A 20,655-nucleotide genomic window follows, 5' to 3' on the forward strand; every position below is an offset into this window, starting at 1 on the left:
CGTGAAATCCTTGATTGGCTCGTCGAGTTCCCTTTTAACTCGCCGAGTTCATACGTGTCCAAGAATTGGGAGAAACCCTAGCCGACTCGCCGAGCCTTCGAACGACTCGTCGAGTTTGTTCATCAACTTGACGAGTTCACGACCATCTTCATATGACTCGCCGAGTTGACTATGCAACTCGTCGAGTCCTTGCAGACCTTCATCCATGCAGACCCTTTTTAAACCATGCCAAGGTTCCAGATTACAGATCCAAGCTTCTAAGGCATGTATATCACGTAAAGTTGCAAACTTTACACACATGCAAGGCCCTAAAGGCTCTAAATGATCAATCTAAGCTTCTAATGGAGCTTTAAACCTTGGGAGAGTCTCATCCTTGCAAGAGCTGGAAGCTTTATGGACTTAGGACTCAAAAGAGGTTCAGATCTGAAGTTTCAACTTCAGATCTAGCTCTCATACCAAAATCCCTTCATGAATAACTAAAGAAAGCCCTAGTTTTCACATATGAATGATTCTAGAAGAAAAAGAGGTTAAGGTAACAGCTGGTTACCTCCAAAACGTGCCCAAACTGAAGTAGACTCTGGATCCACACATAAATCTTGATGCTACCCGCTTGATCTACCAATTTCCTTCACAAAAGTCACTTCCCAAAGCTCCAAAACACTCTCCAAGCTCTCACTCACGGAAATTAGGGTTTCTGGGTCTCAAGAGGGTGATAGAGGACAGTGGGAGGCGCTAATGGTCCAATATATAGGGTGCAAAACCCTGAAAATTAGGGTTTCCACTGCCAGCTCCTACTCGTCGAGTCCCTCATGCCGACTCGACGAGTCACTCATTAATTGACGTGTCCTGGCCCGCTGCTACTCGACGAGTCATAGTGCCAACTCGTCGAGTAGACCTTAGACATGAAGTCTAAATGGAAGAAATAATAATACCTGACGGTTGGGATGTTACAGCAGGTGGCATGGCTTAATGTTGCCGGAAAAAAGTGTGTGTGCGTACACTTGAGAGTAGTTCAATCCTAACAACACTTGTTAGGGTTTGTGTGTATTCAATTACTTTAAATAATACAACTAATAAACAAAATTTACAATTAGGAATCTACATAATACATGTATAAATAATAATACACCATTTAAAAATTATGTTTTGAACGTCAATCATTCGTTTAATAGTATTTGATATTGTGTTACTTCAGTGTCTGTTATTTCCACAAAGATAATGTATTGCCAATTCATTTACCGTGAAAATTCAACTAGTGTAGAAATCAAGAAGTTGAGTTGAAATAACATGCAATATTCCTAAGTTGTAATAATGAATACAATTACAGAACTTTTAATGGGTAATTGTAAGACGCAATATTGTCAAACCACTAGACACCATTTGTGTAACAAGTCGTACTTTTCATAGACATTTAATATTTAAGATATTAGGAATAATATCAGATTTTACATCCTTGACACAAAAATGAGAGTTTCAAAAGCGTTAAAAATATTCCCAACAAAATATTACGGGTGTTACAACACATAAACATACTCTAAAAGAAAAGTATAAACTCACGTTAGGTTAAAGAATAACAACCTACTTCCAACTCTTCCAAAGCTTCACTTGAGAGGCTTCAAATCTTTCATTGCTACCAACTAACACATATGCATACATTAATCCCCTCATACATGTCTTAATCCACTAAGACAACACTTGTGATTTTAGCCAAAAAACTCATATCTTGGACAAAAAACCCTAACTTGACCATTATTTGATCAAATGTGTAACGTCTCAAAAATCATAATAAATTTAAAAAAAAAAATTATTTTCATAAACCACAAGTCATATAAAACATTGTTTCCAAACATAATCATAAAATCAGAGTATCCAATAACATCTCTCAATCATAAATCCCAATGATGTCGTGTACAATCACGTCTTCGCCTTGCCCCGATCATCTGATGCACCCAAAACCACAAAACCAACAACTATAAGCCAAAACTTAGTGAGTTCCCTAAAATAGCCCACACAACCATATATATATATATATATATATATATATATATATACAATGCATGCACAAAGGACTACAACACAAGGCTGGACCGCCACTTGAGCCTTCAACAATAAGTTGGACTGCTTCCGAGCCTACAACCTAAGCTAGACTACTACCTTGGGCCTACACTATCAATTGTACCGTCCAGGTATCTTGGCCTTCAGCACAAAGCAGGACCACCTCAACCCAACCATAATATGTCGACATATGCACATAACAAATAACAAACCAACACAAGTAATCATACAGATCTACCAATCTAACAGATCACTATATCATAGCAAAATCCTATACACGAGGATACATAACACAATCTAGTGGGCCGACATTGGTGCCTTCAACCCACGAGTACAGTGAGGAAATCTCACCTCAAAGTATAGATGGTAGTTAACTGATCACTGCTCCAATTACCGCTCTACTGGTCACCTATTCAACAAACAGGGACCAAGCCACAATCTACTACTCAAATTATTACATTTGACCTAAAGTCAAACTTGGTCAAAGTCAACGGTCAACGATCAAAAGGCAATGGTCAACATCAGCCAGGTTACACCATGCGTAACAGCTCTATTCCCTGTGTAGAGCCTAAGGCAACAAAAACGGGCAATTATGGGACTATGGGCTACGTAGCCTAAGTTACACCCTACGTAACTACGTTGGTGCCAAAACTTCCCTTTAAGTGTTTAATACAAAAAGACACCACGTCTAACTCTCAGATATGGTCTAAATAAATGCCCTAAGTGATAAAGTTCCAAACTTTATGCATTTGCATGGCTTACCAAGGTTCAAGGACAAACCCTAATCTCATGACAACTTATAAGGGCCAAAAACTCATGCATTGATGGTTGGAAATGGACAAGATCCCATTTTTTATGACTTAATACCCTCAAATACATATGAAAATGCACTCTACAATATCTAGAGTAACTCACACTCAAATGGACCAATTAATGGGACAAAAAGGATATAAACTTCAACATCCAAGATAGATATAACCAAGGAAACATAAAGGTACAAACTTTATACCTTCTGGAGATGAATGAGAGAAAAGAACTATTGGATCCAAGGCTGATCTATGCTTCCAAGCAACTTCACCACCTTCTTCCTTCTTCAAAATGAACACAACACATACAAGACTCAAAATCACACCAAATGAAATTAGGGTTTGAAAGGGGAATGTTTGAGGAATGGAAGGTGATGATAGAAAGGCCTCAAGGGGATTGAAGCATTTAAATAGGGCTTAAAACCCCAAAATTAGGGTTTTGGTTCTAGGCTGCTACGCGTTGCGTAGCCTGATCTATGCACGACGTAGCTCATTAAGTCCACCCATCAAGTTTCCCTCCTACGCACTGCGTAGGAGGCTGCATTACGCCCTGCGTAATGACCATAAATCCAAAAATTACACTTTTAAATAAGGAAAGAAGTTTACTTGAAGGACCTTGTGTTGTAAAATGTTTGTCAAACTATACTAATCAATCTAACAAACATTTATCTTAACTAGCTTAAACTACACAATCATCATCTTCTTCATTTCCATTTATAGGGTTTCAAACCCTATAACCAAATCATGGATTTTAACAATTAAAACTTCATGTAAACCATGGATTAAGTTTCTAGAAACTTAATCAAACATTATCAACAATATTACTTAGAAGAACCTAACATCAAAATTCTAAAATTCGGATTTCACCATTGTAACCTTCAAATGATTGAAAATGGAAAAACTAACCACTACAATGGTTTAATATGGCCTTACTATAGCTTTAGCAAGAAAAAATTGCCAATTGAGCTCTCTTGGACCTTGAAATCGTCGGACACAATGCTCTCCAAGAAAAGAGATCGATTTTAGAACAAATGAACCCTAAGTCCAGATTTAAGTCAGCTTGAAACTGTGCCGCGGCTAAGACCTCACTGCGGCGCGGTGGGTTAAATGAACGCGTGGTTCCCAATACACCGAGTCGTTGACCAAAGTACATTGGCTACGACTTACTATGAATGAATGGACCATTCTAAACCAACATTGTAAAGCCCGCTTCCTGGTATGGTTCTTCTGAATTTAATTTTCATTAATTAAGTTTTGGGATTTCGTCTAGGCCACGGTGTGGCAGTCCGGTTCAGGAAACACACATCCGTGAACCACCACGATGTGGCACGGTCTTGGCCATGACGTGATGACGGATAGGGTTCAAAACCCTAGATTTCGGGATTAGTTCCCTATTTAAAGGCACTAACTCCTAGGTTTTTCTCATTTGGCAGCATCCATCCTCTGGAAACGATCCCTACCCAAACCCTAGCCTCATTGTGTGAGTTTTAAGAGTGTGAATCCATTATTGTGTAGCTTGGAAGAAGAATGAGTCCATCTTGTGATTTGGAAGCTTGGCTTTGGCTTAGATCTAGCATATTCACTTCATTTCTGACATTATGAAGGTATAAAGTCTCAACCTTGTACATTGTATCTTTAGATCTTGTGTTAGGTCATTTTATGAGTTTTTAGTATCAATCTTCTTGTCTTTAGAGTTTGGGTGAACTCCAGAGCATTTGAGTGAATTATCTAGCTTCTAGACCATGGTGTTCGTTGGAAAGTGGTCTTGAATTACCTAGGGTGGTGTCCATGCTATTGGTGCAACCATTAAGAGCTTAGGATTAGAGATCTTGACTTATTGGAGTTTATTAATGGATAAAGTTGGAATCAAGACCTTAAAAAGATTCATATATGAGCTTTAGAGCTCTTAGAGTAAAGGGATAAAAGCTTAACCCATTAAACTATTTATGCCCAGTTCCCACGACGTGGTATGATGCTTGCCACAACATCGTGGCTGACCTGGTCGCGATTGTTTTGTCGTAAGGCTCCGACGACGTGGCTAATGGGTGGTCATAACGTGGAGATTGCCTGGGGTGACTTTGATCGTTAACTTTTGACTTGGTTGACTTTTGGACAAATGGCTAGTGTGGAGGATAGACTAAGGCTAAGCTTGAATATTTCTATAGGTGGGTTGTAGCACCAGTTCCTTGATTAGTTCAAGTTGTGGTTGATCCTGAGTGAGGTGAGTCTTCTTACTATATTATGTACGATGCTAGTTGTCTCTGTGACTCTTGCATATACGTTGGGCGGGGTCCGTTATGTTGGACGGGGCCCGTTATGCAGGGCGGGGCCCTTATGTGGGTGACGCCCGATGTTATGTATGGTATGTGGTATTTTGGGGAATCTCATTAAGCTTTGTGCTTACGGTTTTGTGGTTTATTGGTTTCAGGTACTTCTGGTTCCAAATGGAAGGGCCCAACAAGATCGCACAACATCCCCTGGATTTTTATTCCACATTGTTTATTCGATTCACTTTAATGTTGAGAATATTTATACTTTGGCTAGTTTTGGAACAAATGGTTGTATCATTTTGGGTGTTTTGAAAATGAAATTTTTACTAGTATTTTTGGGATGTTACAAACATAATACATTCTAATAGCTATATAATGCAAATGATAACATAAAACATAATCAAAATATTCCACAAGTTTTAAAAAATGATCAAAATGCCCTTAACATCAAAATGACATGCTTCTACACTTTTAATTATAAAAATCTCGGTTCTTACAATTTGTGTATGGTCGAATAGGCATATGGACTAAGACAATTAACCGGAACTATATATATATATATATATATATATATATATATATATATATATATATATATATATATATATATATATTGTGTCTAAGCTTATAGATTGCATGTTAAGAAACCTTAGGGATTGTTTGACAATATTTGCATTTTTTAAGAGATTTGGATTTTTAAGAGAATTCCGAATTTTAAGAGGTCAGAGAGGACAGTGGGAAGGAAAAATGAGGCAGTTGTGTGAAATAAAAAGAGAAGAGGAAAAAAATTTGCTAGAAACTTAAGGTATTTTCGAAACACACTCTTTTTTTATCCGGATACAATCTTTCTTTTAAAAATTAAGAGGTTGTTGAACAAGTAAGAGACAAAAATTAAGATGCTATCAAACGTTATGAATATGATAATTAAGATTTACGTTTATGTAATTATGTTGGAATCCAGGGGAAGATAAAAATATCTAAACAATCAAACCAAAAGTGATATTGCTTACTCTTATTCATTAAAAGTCATTTTCATATTTCCTGCAACACAAGTTTCGGATATGTTATGAGTTTTACTTTAAACTAATATTGTGACAATTGCAAATAACATATTTTTTGACCACGAACCATCTGTGGATCCGATTAGGGGTAATAATTTTCGACCCAACCCGTAACCCGATACTGACCCAACCCGTAAATAGACGAGTTTGTGTTGAGATTTTTGACCCGCCAGCCCGTAAACCCGCCAACCCCGTATATATATATATATATATATATATATATATATATATATATATATATATATATATAATTTAAAGAAAATAGACATATTTAATTATTAACTAGATGAGAATCATGCGCGCCCGTTGGCGCTGAGTCATTTAATTTTTGGTGAAACACCTCCAATTGAGTTCTATAAAGTAAAAAATAAAAACAAAACACATAAATATTCAAGAAGCCGATGTGGAAAAATGCTCAAAATAGCAGTGAGTTGAAGAATGAGAATTAAACTTACTGTCCATGTTAAAAGAAGGCTGACTTGTGCCATTTCCTTCCCAATATTCACCAACTAACAAAAGAACAATGATATGTAGAATGTTGACCAGTCAAATTCTAGCCCCAGGATGATAAACCTTGATCTGTACATTTTTTGGAATATAAACAAACAAATATATTATTACTTATGAAGGAAAATATGTTAAACACAAGAAAAGAGCAAAAGGGGTTTAAGAGTTGGAATTTATCCCCTTACCCTATCCCTTCGTGTTGAGCAGGGGATAAAACTGATGCGCATTGCCAACTGTTCTTCATTTACTTTCATGTTTGCCTAAAAAATTAAATATTTAATTAAAAACTTTATATAAAAATGTCTCAGATTTAATCAAATGTGTAACATATATTTGTTACTAAACCTGTATTTGTAATAGTCTAACTCCATAAAGCTGTCTTCCTTGCTATTCAAACAAAGATTGTGGGATTTTAACTTGAATCATCCAGACACAAGTTTCAATAAATTATTTTAATTAAACAAAAAAGAAAAAAGAAAAAAGTAAATTACAACTTTAGTCCCTGTGGTTTGTCAAAAGGTACGATTTTCATCTAGATGTATCATTTGTTGCACAAGCGGTATCTAAACTCTAAAGTGATTCTTTATTGCATAACTTCACAGAGCATCCATTAAATCAATGGAAAATTACCATTTTACCCCTGTCTAAATACCTTTCGAAGCTGATCAAGTATTGCATTATCTGTTGCTTGATCTTTAACTGTTTGCTCAAGTTCCACAAACCTCTCCAACAATGACTTCCTAACCAAAAAAACACAAGTAAACAACATTTAGTCAAAAGCACGAATCAAATTGTGTAAAAAGTCAAAACATGATTAATAGACAAAGTTTATAACCTGATCGATAGTGGTGCATCCAGTAAGAAGCTTATCAGCAATGGAGTCATTCATCTATGGTAATTCTCTATAGAAGAGTTCTTTACATTCAACCTAGTGATACATTTGCAAGAAAATTAATATTTGTGTAAATTATTAACAGAATTTGTAAGAGGAGGGGGCTTACAGTAAATTGACAAGGAAGGCCACGTAGATCTTCTTGTTTCCATGAATCTAGAAATGTAAGTGGGAAAGATTTTGTTTCACCTCCTTGAATTCTAATTATAGCATCAAGAAAACCAGAAATAATTCTATCTCCATCTTCTGCATCAAATTGGAAACCTGCAAATCCAACCAAACATTATAATGGAATGTAATGACCCATTCCATTCTTCTTTGGCTTGCTGGTGATCGGCGAAACCGCTTTTGATATTCTGGAGCGACAGTTTCCCTGCTTCAATCTGGTTGATGAGGGCTTGGAGGACGTCTCCATTGATGGATGGAAAGTGAATGAAAAGTGCAAAATGCTGCTGAATATCCATATTCCATCAAAAATCATGAATTTAGTAAAATAAAAAATAAAAAAATTACATGTAACAAATTTTGCAACATAAAAGTTATTAAATTGCAATGCATGTATCTGTTTCTACCGGTATACAAAATGTGATAGGAAACAAAAACTTCGAACACCATTCCCTGTAAAATGGAAATATACTCACCTGTTTCTACCAACTACCAACACTATTCTCTGCCAAAATAAATAAATAACATTCTTGAATCTTCAAGGGGTAGATTAGTAAATATATAACTGATTTTTAGAAATTAATAATTGGAAAAGACAGAATTCTTAGACTTTCTCTATTAAGTTTAAGTCTTTCTTATCGTATTAAGCAAAATAGAAAGAATCATATATTGGAGAACTTACCGGCTGAGTTGGATGTTATACAGTTTGTGCTTTTGTGGATACATTTTTAACTTTTGCAGCAACATGGTCCTGCACTTGATGATATTTTTTAGGGATGAAATGATTATATGATTATTTGCTTCAATTGCTTTGAAAATACACATCCAAACAACCCCAACTCAATCTTTAATATGAACTCATTTGTAGACAATAATGGATCCCTAAAACAGAAATGAAGCTTTCTCGTTAAGGTCTAACACCGAACTATAATCAAATTTGCCAGATTTTGCCTTTTTCATCAATGTCCCCAAATATTCATCATTTTCTCAAATATTTTATAAGCATCATCTGGAAAAACTAAGGATAAAACACCATATATTGCAAAATGACCTATTGAAAAGAAACAATAATCACTTATCTTAACAAAGTTTAGCTTACCTCTTTCGTTCCTTACCAAGTAGGCTCATATGCTCCTTAAGAAGCCCAATCCCTTTGTTGATTTTCTAGGCTCTCTACTTAAAAACCAAAAATTTAGAAAATACCATCTCATAGCAAAACATAGTAAATGTGAATCTGTAAAAAGAATATTTTAGTGCTTATTTTAACTTAAAGTTGGCATAAAATTCATAAAAAGGTTACAGTTTAGAATGTTTATCACATAACGCGGATTTTACACAAATCAATGAGACGAATGGATCCTTTCGAGCTACTATATGCGAAAGTGCTACAATGAATAGAAATGAAATTCAACACATGTAATCACGTCTTCCATAAAAGAATTCACAAAAAAATAGTATAAATAATATCAGTTTCAATAGACTGTGAGATTAAATTAATTTTTATGTTAATTGTGGCCCTGTATAGCTAAATCCTCTTCCTGGGGTATTCCTACTTTGACCTTTATTCAAATGAAACTCTTTAAAGATCTATCATTTTCAGTTCAAACTAAGTGCTGAAGTATGGATAGAAGAACTCACCTTGATATCTGGTACTGTTTAAAGAACGCCACCGCTGCACTTGCCGGTGGTAGGCACCGTAACCATTGACGGCTGCAGTCATAATTTTTTTGTTCCCGTAATCTGACAGCAACATAGAGGAATTGATTATGCCTTCTGGGTTACATGATCAATTTGAAGTTTGAGAAACTTGATTTGATAGGTGTTGGTTGAGACCAGAGTAACTAACACTTTAAATCAAATCATTATAAGGATTTGAATTCTAACCTTTCCACATTCCATCAAAGTTTTAAAAGGAAGGAACCATTAACTAATATTCAATAGAGGGGCATTATTGTCATTTCCTGCTTATTTGCTTTCCCAGGTATTAGCAGAACTTTTTCCAAACTGAAACACAAAAAATAGAGTGAATGCTTACCTCCTCTATTCATAAAATAAGCAGCAATGAAAGTAGAAGGTAAAATTGAAGCAGATATCGAAGAAGCACGACACAGGAAAACAAACCCAATTCTATATGAGCACAAAACCCCTGCCACCGCCTCCTTTGCGACCCATTTTGAAAGGAAGAAAGAATCAAAGTCCATTATGGCGCAAAAACAATCGTGCAACGGAGGAGTTAAACCAGAGAATGAAAAATAAAAAAAATGGATATACAAATATCATGTGTAAAGGCACCCAACAGTCACCCAAATCGATTCACTTTGAAATCCCAGATGAAATACGCCTCTAAAATGCAAACATAATAAAAACGTAAACCCAGTTGTCCAAATTCAATGTAATAACCGAAAAACAGAATCCAATATCATAACAATCTTAAAATTCCTGAGAATCGACTTACCATAGCTCAATTTGATGTATGTGTGTCTTTTTTTTTTTCTGAAATTCGAACTACAATCGATCTCAATCGAACCTCCACTGTAGAAATTGACAAGTTTGTCAGTCCATGTATATGTTTGGAACTAAAATCCATCAACCTCTTGATCTATTACCTGAATAGAACACGCGATGACCGGCGATGGCTAGGAAGACGGTGATTCAGATCTCGCGTGCTTCTTCCCCATCGGACTGTCGGCACTGTTTCACACTGAACCATAGTCGAATAGAAAAACCCTCCGTCTCGATCTATTCCCTCTGTGTAGGGTGGAAACCTAAGCAGACAAACCTAAAAAACAAAAAACAAAGGCCGCAGAAGAGAAGAACAGATAATCGCAACAAAGGGACGAACCGATTTTTTTTTCTTCAATGAAAATGAGAACGACAAATGGATTTTTCTTCAATGAAAGCGAGAATCACAAAGGGAAATTAGAAGAGAACGTCTAGAAAATGTTTAAGCCGGTGGAAAAGATAAAGCTTACCCAATTTTGAAGGCGGTGTGAATAAAAAAATATAAGCTTTTAAAACACAAAGCGTATGTGGCGAAAGTAGGAAAGGAAGGAAAAAAAAGGGCACAAATGAGAAATGCAAAAGTTTCCTGTTCACCACCATTTTAGCAATTAATAGTATATATAATGAAATCTGATTTCCTTCCGTATTCGTATGAGGCTAGTCTACGTTTGTGATGCCCTAATAAAAAAAGAAAAAAACACATCTCGCCATTTTTAGATACTCACGAGTCACGAACGAAGAACGCATCCACTTTGTATGAATGTTTTCATTTTTCAATTTTATTTGGATATTAATGACTTAATGAATATATATGCTGAAAACCTCTTTTTTTATGTTAATTACTTTAATCACTTTATGATTTTATGTTAAAAAAACCTCATTTTTGAAAATGCGTTGTTTATTTATTAAACGGGTTGGGTTTGACGAACTAACTTGTGAACCCATATACTTAAACATGTTATATGGGTTGGGTTGAGGTTTTCAACCCACCAACCCATGACCCGCCAACCCGCTAACCCATATATATTATATGAATTAAGTTGAGTTTAAATTTTCTGATCCGCCAATCCGTGACCTGCCAACTCGAACCCAATCCGATTGACAGGCCTAGATCCGATACGACTTGACGTAACTACAGAGGTTGGTTGGTTTATTAACTAGTAAAGGTAGTTTGGTTAAAAAAAACTATGTACATGAGGTATTTAAACTAGTAAATATAGTTTGGTTAAATAACTTAAACAAACATTCAAATAATTTGAGCGGTACATTAGTGTTGCAAAACATGATCCATAGAAAACTAAACAAACACATTTTTGGTTTTCAAGCTTGAATAACTCATTAAAGATCAAATTATCAACACCAAGCTTGAATAACTCATTAAAGATCAAATTATCAACACACACAGACTAAATGTTACCAAATATATAACAGAAGTAGGGGTGAGTACGGTGCGGTTCGGTACGGTTTTTGGACCAAACCAAACCGCAATTGCAGTTTTCTATAGGGAAAAACCGATAGGTGCAGTTTTGCGTTTTTATGCGATTTTGCGGTTATTTCGGTGCAGTTTCGGTTTTTAACCGAAAATTGAGTTGGTGCAGTTTTGCGGTTAAAATGGTGTGTTTTTCACGTGCAAACTAGATTTTTTGGTCGACTTTCTTTTATTTGCAGAATTTTGTTTACTTTCATTTATTTGTAGATTTTTATTGCAAATAATCTACCATTTTGACCAATTTTATTCTTGCATGTTTTATTTATACAATAAAAAGTTATTACGGTTATTTCGATGGTACAGTCATACGGATTAAAACGAACCGTATCGAAATTTGCAGGGTTTTTTTTTTTTTTTTTATAATTTAGAATCGCACCATCGGTTTTATGTTTGGTTTCGGTTTTTCGGTTATATTTCTATTTTTCGATTTTCGGTTCGGTTTTTGCTCACCCCTAAATAAAAGTGTGAAATAGGGTTGACATTTGAAATGTTAAAAATATATTGGGTTAATATTGAATACACTTATACCCGAAGGGGATGAACTCGAAATTTTTGGGTTTTGCGAGGCTAAAATGAAGATCACCGCCAAAAACATTGCCTCAGCACCTTAAGCCTCATTTCGTCGGAAAAATGCGATCGTCTAAAACCCTCATTGGCGCCGGAGTCTCGTTGATTAGGTGTCATATAAATCAAATTCTCAAAGCTTTCCACTCCACCTCCGGCATTCCCATTCCCATCGCTGTTGAAGTTCCAAAGCTCGGTGAATTTGCCACAAAGCGAGGCCAAAACACTACAATAATTATCGCCGGAGGCGTTTTTGTATCCATGCGGGCTTCCTTCTTTCAGATTCTTTCTCCCTGAAGGTATGTACGGAATTCTATCTGATCGTATGCATGGAAGACTGAATACGCATCAGAATAAATAATTTCCGTTATCATTACAAGATTTACCGAAATTATTGAGATATGAACAGATATGACGTCAGAATTCTTCAACAAAGTAGCCCTCGATTAACTGATGTTCGATCGGGGAGAAATCAGTATGACAAGTTTTATTGTACACTTGGATCTAGCTTCAAAAACTGGATTCTAATGCTTCTCTTTGATATTTTCGCGCTCATCACTATGCAGACTTGTTGTATTTCCCTTGTAAATGGAGTAATAGACTGATCTTTATACTTAAGGGTGTTAGGGTTCAAATTAGCACGAAGTTTGTCTTCAACTAAGCTATCAGCTATGTATGTTGTGTTTTTGAAATAGAACTGCAGATGTTAGTCCAATCATATTAATTCACATTCATATTTCTAAAACTATGCTTTGACAACTCCATTCCTATCAATATACAATGATGGTCACAGATTTTATCAGAAATGATATATAATTACTACAAAATTATATCCCACTCGTCTATAAAAGCTGGTTTCCAACATCTCTGCTGGCATTTCTTTTCTTAGGAGAAGACTCGTCATCAAGTGAACCTTGTGTCATGCATGTTTCATATTATGTTCATAATGCACTCTCAGAAGTCAGAACAAAGGAATATGAGTTGTCCCCCAATTTTGATCAAGAATCGAGTCAAAATCCTCTGGTTGGTGATCATCAAGAACAGTATATGAATCATCCATGAATGATGGTGGAAAGGGAGGAAGCTCATCAAGTTGCATTTCAATTTCATCTTCTTGATGATGTTTGATCAATGGAATGTTCCCATTAAGGTTTGAACTACACAAACCCTCTTGATCTTGCTCATTGCTTCCAGGAACCTGAATTTTGTTATTTTTAAGGTTAGCAGCAATAATAGTATGACCAGAGGAGTTGCCATGAGGAAGAAGCTTCTTTTTCTTGTTGGAGTTCCAGAAGTTTTTGATTGCACTATCTGTTCTACCTGGTAAGTGTTTTGCTATCTGTGCCCATCTTTTTTAAAACAAATAACAAAAGAAATCAATATCTTCAAAACAATTAATCAAAAGATATGTAAAAAATTTATCTTGTTACTTACTTATTTCCCAAGGTTCTGTGTAGATCAATTATGAGCATGGCTTCTTGGGAAGTAAAGTTTCCTCGTTTTACACCTGGTCTTAGATAATTAATCCATCTTAGTCTACAACTCTTTCCACATCTTTGTAACCCTAATCCAAATCCAAATCCAATCAAATATGTAAGTGATTAAATTTATAAAATATAACATATCAATTAATTTAAAGAATAGTAAAAAGAAAGACCAGCAAGTTTAGGAACTGAGCTCCAACAACCATGGCTTCCATGTGTAGTAATATAACTGATAAGCTTCTCATCCTCATCTGGTGACCACAACCCTCTTTTTATCTTCTGTTTATGTTGCCCTCCACTCATTGCTCATTCACAAACAAATAATTCTTGTAATCTTCTAAATATAACACCTTTTGATATCGTAATCATATATAGAAACATGATAACATCAACATGTCTATAAATCAAATGTTGTAGTTGACAAATGAAATACATAAAGTAGGAGAGTGGGTAGGGGACCTGGTTGTTACTTGTTACTGTTTGATTGGTCGTGTCTCATGACTTTGATCAACTTATTTTTTTACCATTTGAGTATTGTACTCTAGACATGAAATTTTAGAACTAAAAAGGGTTCTTAAAATTATTAATGAAGTAACATGGAAACAATTAATGATAATAAGGCAACATCAACAGGTGTCTACAGTTAATGTGTACAACATACGACTTTTATTACGCTAAGTATGGTAATTAATGCAGTGTTGCTGTTTTAAGATATAAAAGGAGGAATCAAAGTCTCATCAAGTGACATATATGTAGTAGAATTTGGTGATGTGTCGTTTTCAGTAACATTCCTTTGATGAAATCTTGGTTTCATGTATATGAGAAAAATGGTTGAAATTCGATTAAAACGTATTCAATTGCTTATATACAAATGTTGATTTGGACACCTGTCTGAAGTCTACTAATGTTGATGATTAAGATGAAGTACAATGGGCCAATGAACTCCTTTGCTTTCAGGTACTCTTTAAATGCTAACATTATCCTAAAATAATGCAAATTGAATCTTTACCAAAAACACACACAAATGCATTTCTACATCCCAATTAACACCATTTCCAACACCAAATATGTGTTGTGAATGATATTACAACATAAAATATGGTTTTATATGCTCATTAACATCAAATTTGGTGTTAAAGTTTAATGTGTGTAATGTTGGTTATTCAAGTTTAAATTTATATATTTCTAGTTTATTTTAATTGTTTGAGGTGGAGTGTCTATATTTCCAGTAATTTAGTTTTATAGTATAATATTTCTATAAATGAATATGTAGTATTTATTTAAATATGTTATAGATGTATATTTTATTTAATAGACTTTTTTTTAATAATATAACAATAATTAGTTCGAATTAATTACATACAAATGATTTCTTTGGCAATATTTTTTTAATAATATAATCTATAAAGTTATTTTGACCAAAAGATGTAAGAAATTAAACTTTGTAAAAAGCTAATTAAGTTCAAAAAAGTATACATGAAATATAGTTTTTGGTATAATAATTGATGTAATTGGTTGGTCAATAAAATCAATAACCGAATAACTGGTTATAAGATCTAGACATTTTAACCGTTTTTTTTTTAAATTTATTCAACAAAACTTATTAATTAATAAATTGTTAACACGTTTTTTTCTCCAATCAAATTGATCTATATTTATTTATTTGATTATAACATACAAAACGAAAAAGATTATGAAAATTACACCATGCCTAAATGTCTGTCAAACTCGCCAAAATGTATTGAGTGTCAACTTGTCAACACTTATAACATATAAACGTAATGAAATTTCTGTTTATGTTGTCCCCCACACTTATTGACCAAATAATGTTATATTCTTGTAAATATAAGACATTTTGATATCATGATATATGTATATGCAATGATGATAGCATCAAATTGTCTGAAAATCAAATACAAATATGAAATATGTAGGGGTGTCTAATGGAAGAGATAAAATAGGGGTGCATTGAGGAAGCAGGGGGGCTGGTAGTTATGGGTCCTACTTTAGCAATGTATTAAATTTTGATTGTGCTTGTGTGCCACTTTGATTAGTTGGTTCTAGCTTTTGTAAAGTAAACTTCTTTTGAGTATTGCAATTTAGAAATGACATTTTAGACACATTATCAATGATTTATGATGCTTGTAATGGAAGATAGAAAGATTCATGAAACTCATGAAGTAACATGGAAACAATTATTGAGATTAAGATAACATCAACATGGGTCAAACAATTGATGTGGAAAACATACAACTTTTATTGCGTCTAGTATGGTTTTAATGCATAATGCATTATTGACGTTATCGTATATAAAAGGAAGAATCAAAGTCTCATCAGTTGACATAGATAGTAGATTTTGGTAATGTGTCGTTTCCAATATTTTTCATCGTCAAATCTTGGTTCCTCACTTTCGTTTGGGTAGTAGAAAATGCATTGTTATTTAGAGCTCAAAAAGTCCATTTAGAGTTCAAAGGTATAAGTGTTTTTAGTAGGCTAATATGAACTCGGCCCAATCCAAAACCGGTTTTGTTATCAAAAGCATGGCAATAACTTAATTCCAGTGAAGCATATACGCAAATAGTCGGTACATATCTTGATAATGACAAACAAATAATAATTTATTACTAAAGGGAGAGTACAAGATATCTTGTACAAAGCACAACATCTCATTGTAAATATTTCACGAACAAAAAGAAACTACATCTACAAACAACTGGATGTTCTTGTCCGACGAACCACCCTCTGTCACTGTCTCACGAGCCGCCCTTTTCAACTTTGCTATGTTCTTTTTGAACTCCTACGACCTTGGCCCAGTCAAAACCTCTTCCACGCATTGTCATCTTCCCCATCAAAAAAACGCTTCTGGATTCTTACTTAGTTTCACCCCGATGCCCCAAATATGTAACAAGCTTTGCATTCGTCGGTTGGTCAGGACAAACAACCATTTGTACACCGGTGGTGACAATTTCAATAAAGGAGTTCCACCTATAATGACTTAAGAAACACCCAACTAATGGATGTGACAACACAGCAGTTTGCAGACTCCATCTCACAACCAAACCATGTTCCTTAATCTCCTCCCAGATCTCAGACCAGTTGCATGTTTTTTATTTGTTTCTCTGATGATCTCGCCAAACAAAAGTTCTGCTGAATAACTTTTATTTATCATACATGGTTCCATAAATGTATTTGTTGTTCTTGGGGGGATCGATTTTGAGGGTGAGTCTCCGATTTTGACTTTTAAATTGTATTTGAGAAAGGAAAAAATTGTATTTTGGCTTTTAAATGAGAAAAATGCTTGAATTTGAAACTGGCTAATATAGGTTAGATGACTAAAAAGACAGGTCACTTCAAAGTTTATTCCCTCATAAAACACGGAAATAACTTAAGGTTCTGAACGGGCAAATGTAAAATACATTGTAAGGCTACTGTGTCATTCCCCTAAAAAGTAATGTATCTGCAAGGTATGGATTCAAAAATGTATGGCAATTCAATATCATCAGAACATGTCACAATTGTTGAAGTGGGACGAATCATTAATGTAATAGTTGTCTCCTATACCAATAAAAGTTAAATCAAAAAAAGAAAATGTAACCCAATTATAATAGTTTCAATCCAATTATAGGATGGTACTTTCACTATTTTCATCTTTATAGTAGTGAAATGCACTGCTTTGTATTTGGAAGAATATGCAATAACTGGATAGCTTTTCCAAAATTAAATGCTATAGTATAAAAAAATTTAAAAGCATGCAATGATAAGCAAAAAATGGAAGTACATTGCTATTTGTTGCATTCAATCATTTGAAAAATAATGTTAGATCAAAGTTGAAGTAAGGCGGATAAAAGTCTATTCTTGTAAGCAAAACCCCACCCAAATTATAAAATAAAACAAAAAAAATAGAAAAACAATGTAGATGTGGCTTATTTCAAAACCCTTTTCAACCAACACCCACCTCTCTTGGAAATACCTTCTATAGCTCCGACTTTGAGTAAGTAAGTCTCAACCATAGGAATCGTGTTTAACAATAATTTAGATAAATAAGCATACTTGTCTGTAATTATATGAGATATATTTTTAATCCAGAATCAGTATACGTACAAACAAACACAATCAATCAGTGATGAGCACCCATCTATAATCAACAAATGGAGCATAAATAAAACGACTAATTGTCCCAAAATGGAATGGAATACATGAGGGTTCTTGAGTGAGTAGAGGGAAACCAGATGGACGACAGATCATGATGCATTTTTTTGTGAAATAATAAGGGCTAAAATGGTCTTTCAATATTAACATGACATAATAGGTGAAAATGGTATGAGGGTAGAGTGTACGCCCACAATATCAGCACAAATGTGTAATCCTAAAAATACCCCTTATCATTTGATCCCTTACTAGGGATGAGCATATGGACCGGGGAACCGGCCGGAACCGGTCCCGGAACCGGAACCGGTACCGGAACCGGAACCCGATGGAACCGGTCGGGCCGGGACCGGTACTATAATTTCGTCATTTTTTGGAACCGGGACCCGGTAAGAACCGGTTGTTGGAACCGGCCCAAAACCGGGAACCGGACCGTATAACTCACTCAAATTTTGAAAGTTGCATAACTCACTCAATTTAACTTTTTTTGACCTGAATCTTTTTCCTACATGTAGATTATGATTTGTAGTTATGTTTAGACTATAAAAACGCTTGATTTGGTTAAAAATTGAATGCGTTACAAGCCCCACAAAGAAGGATGTCAAATCAGAATTATTTTTATGTTTCAGCAATTAAATGTAATCTGACTTTGTTGTTCAAATGTACATAACTCACTCAATTTAACTTTTTTTGACCTGAATCTTTTTTCCTACATGTAGATTAGGATTTGTAGTTAAGTTTAGACTATAAAAACGCTTGATTTGGTTAAAAATTGAATGAGTTACAAGCCCCACAAAGAAGGGTGTCAAATCAGAATTTTTTTTATGTTTCAGCAATTAAATGTAATCTGACTTTGTTGTTCAAATGTGCATATCTCAATCAATTTAACTTGTTTTGACCTGAATCTTTTTCCTACATGTATATTATGATTTGTAGTTAAGTTTAGACTATAAAAACGTTAGATTTGGTTAGAAATTGAATGAGTTACAAGCCCCGCAAGGAAGGGTGTCAAATCAGATTTTTTTTATGTTACAGCAATTAAACGTAATCTGACTTTGTTGTTCAAATGTGCATAACTCACTCAATTTAAGTTTTTTCTACCTGAATCTTTTTCCTACACGTAGTTTAGGTTTTGTAGTTAAGTTTAGACTATAAAAACGCTTGATTTGGTTAAAAATTGAATGAGTTACAAGCCCCGCAAAAAAGCGTGTCAAATCATACCGGTTCCAAAACTGAAAACCGGCAAAAACCGGACCCGGAACCGGAACCGGTAGAACCGCCGAGCCGGTTCGGTTCTTGATTTTGGCCGAAGCCGGTTCCCGGTTCGGGTCTGGGTCGGGCCGGTTCGGTCCGTTTGCTCATGGCTATCCCTTACCAACATATCGTCACAAATGTGTAAGGCTAGGTTTATGTACTGTAATGATTAAAAAAATCATATTAAATCTTAACTCATTTCAAATAAAAGACAAAATATATCGACAATTCCTTTTATAAGATTTCCAACATCAACGTGAGTTGTTCTTTCACAGTTATCCAAAAGAAGGAAAGAATGCAGGGGGAATCAAAACATGGGCTTGGTTTGGGCTTGGCGGCGCAGCTACCAGTAAAACATTATAGCAGAGATCAAAATCCATGTATTTTTTTAAATAATCAAAAAATACATGTAACATCCCAACACAGACATAAAATATTTTATTTTTAATTCATCAAATCACGTAGTATTTATCCAAAAACCCATCATAGTAACAAATGTGTCATAATAATCAAAGTACAAAAACAATCAACAATGCGGATAAATCATCAGGAGGATAATGTTGTGCAGTCAAGTCAGACCCTTCTCTTTAGAACTGGAAGTACATGAAATATTCAAATCATAAAACCGTAAGCACAAAGCTTAGTCAGTTTCCCAAAATACCACACACCATACAAATGAGCCCAACCCAACATACAAATAGGCCCAGCCTAACATACATACAAATAGGCTCGACCCAACATACATGAAAATGGGCCCATCCCAATTTACATAAGAATGGGTCCAGCCCAATATACATAATGCAAAAGTCACAAAGACAACTAGCATCCTACATAGTATAGTGAAAAGACTCACTTGTCTCATGAAATCAGCTAAGAACACAACTCACTGCCGCGCAAACGGTGCTACGACCCACCTATTGAATCAAACAAGGACCCACCTTAGTCTAACCTCAAAAACTAACCATTTTGACCAATAGTCAATCCATGTTAACAAGTCCACAGTCAACATCAAAGTCAACGGTCAACACTTCCATTAGTTGACCCTCACGTCGTGACTAGCTCGTGGTCACGCCGTGGGAAACGGACTCAACCAGGTCCTAACTCAGTCACGAATCAACTTAGTCTCAACTCTACTCAGTCTCGATCCAAGCCATCGTCACGTCGTGATGTACAGGTCATCACGACGTGACAGAGAGGATGTCACGTCGTGAAAACTAATTATCCCAGCCTAATGGATTAAGCCATTTTCCATTGATTTCATGAGCTCCAAAGCTCATATCTGATTCTTCCCAAGGTCTTAATGGGTAAAGTTTTCAACTTTATCCACTAGGACTTCCCTCTAAGCCAATATCTCAAGTCTAAGGTCCTTTAAAGCCACTTAATGCATGAAATCAATCATTAAGCACTTAATTCATAAAGTCTTCAATCAAAAACTTCCAGAAGGGTTGTTGGGACCCTAA

At 35.1% G+C, this 20,655-nt stretch overlaps 1 protein-coding gene and 1 pseudogene across 1 annotated transcript; both read right to left on the reverse strand.

The window, feature by feature from the left end:
• Positions 1 to 6,657: 6,657 nt before the first annotated feature.
• LOC145114916 (trigger factor-like protein TIG, Chloroplastic) lies at positions 6,658 to 9,957 on the reverse strand (annotated as a pseudogene).
• A 3,192-nt stretch (positions 9,958 to 13,149) lies between these two features.
• On the reverse strand, positions 13,150 to 14,150 carry LOC145105048 (transcription factor MYB86-like). The gene is made up of 3 exons (XM_079042184.1): positions 13,969 to 14,150; positions 13,746 to 13,875; positions 13,150 to 13,660 (listed from the first exon to the last, which is right to left on the reverse strand). The coding sequence occupies exons 1-3, from the start codon at positions 14,096 to 14,098 to the stop codon at positions 13,273 to 13,275; spliced, it is 648 nt and encodes a 215-aa protein (XP_078898310.1). The 5' UTR covers positions 14,099 to 14,150; the 3' UTR covers positions 13,150 to 13,272.
• Between the last annotated feature and the right edge of the window lie 6,505 nt (positions 14,151 to 20,655).

Source organism: Lactuca virosa, chromosome 1 (genome assembly GCF_052849685.1).
Source record: "Lactuca virosa cultivar CGN04683 chromosome 1, Lactuca_virosa_CGN04683_v6, whole genome shotgun sequence".
Lineage (NCBI taxonomy): Eukaryota > Viridiplantae > Streptophyta > Magnoliopsida > Asterales > Asteraceae > Lactuca > Lactuca virosa.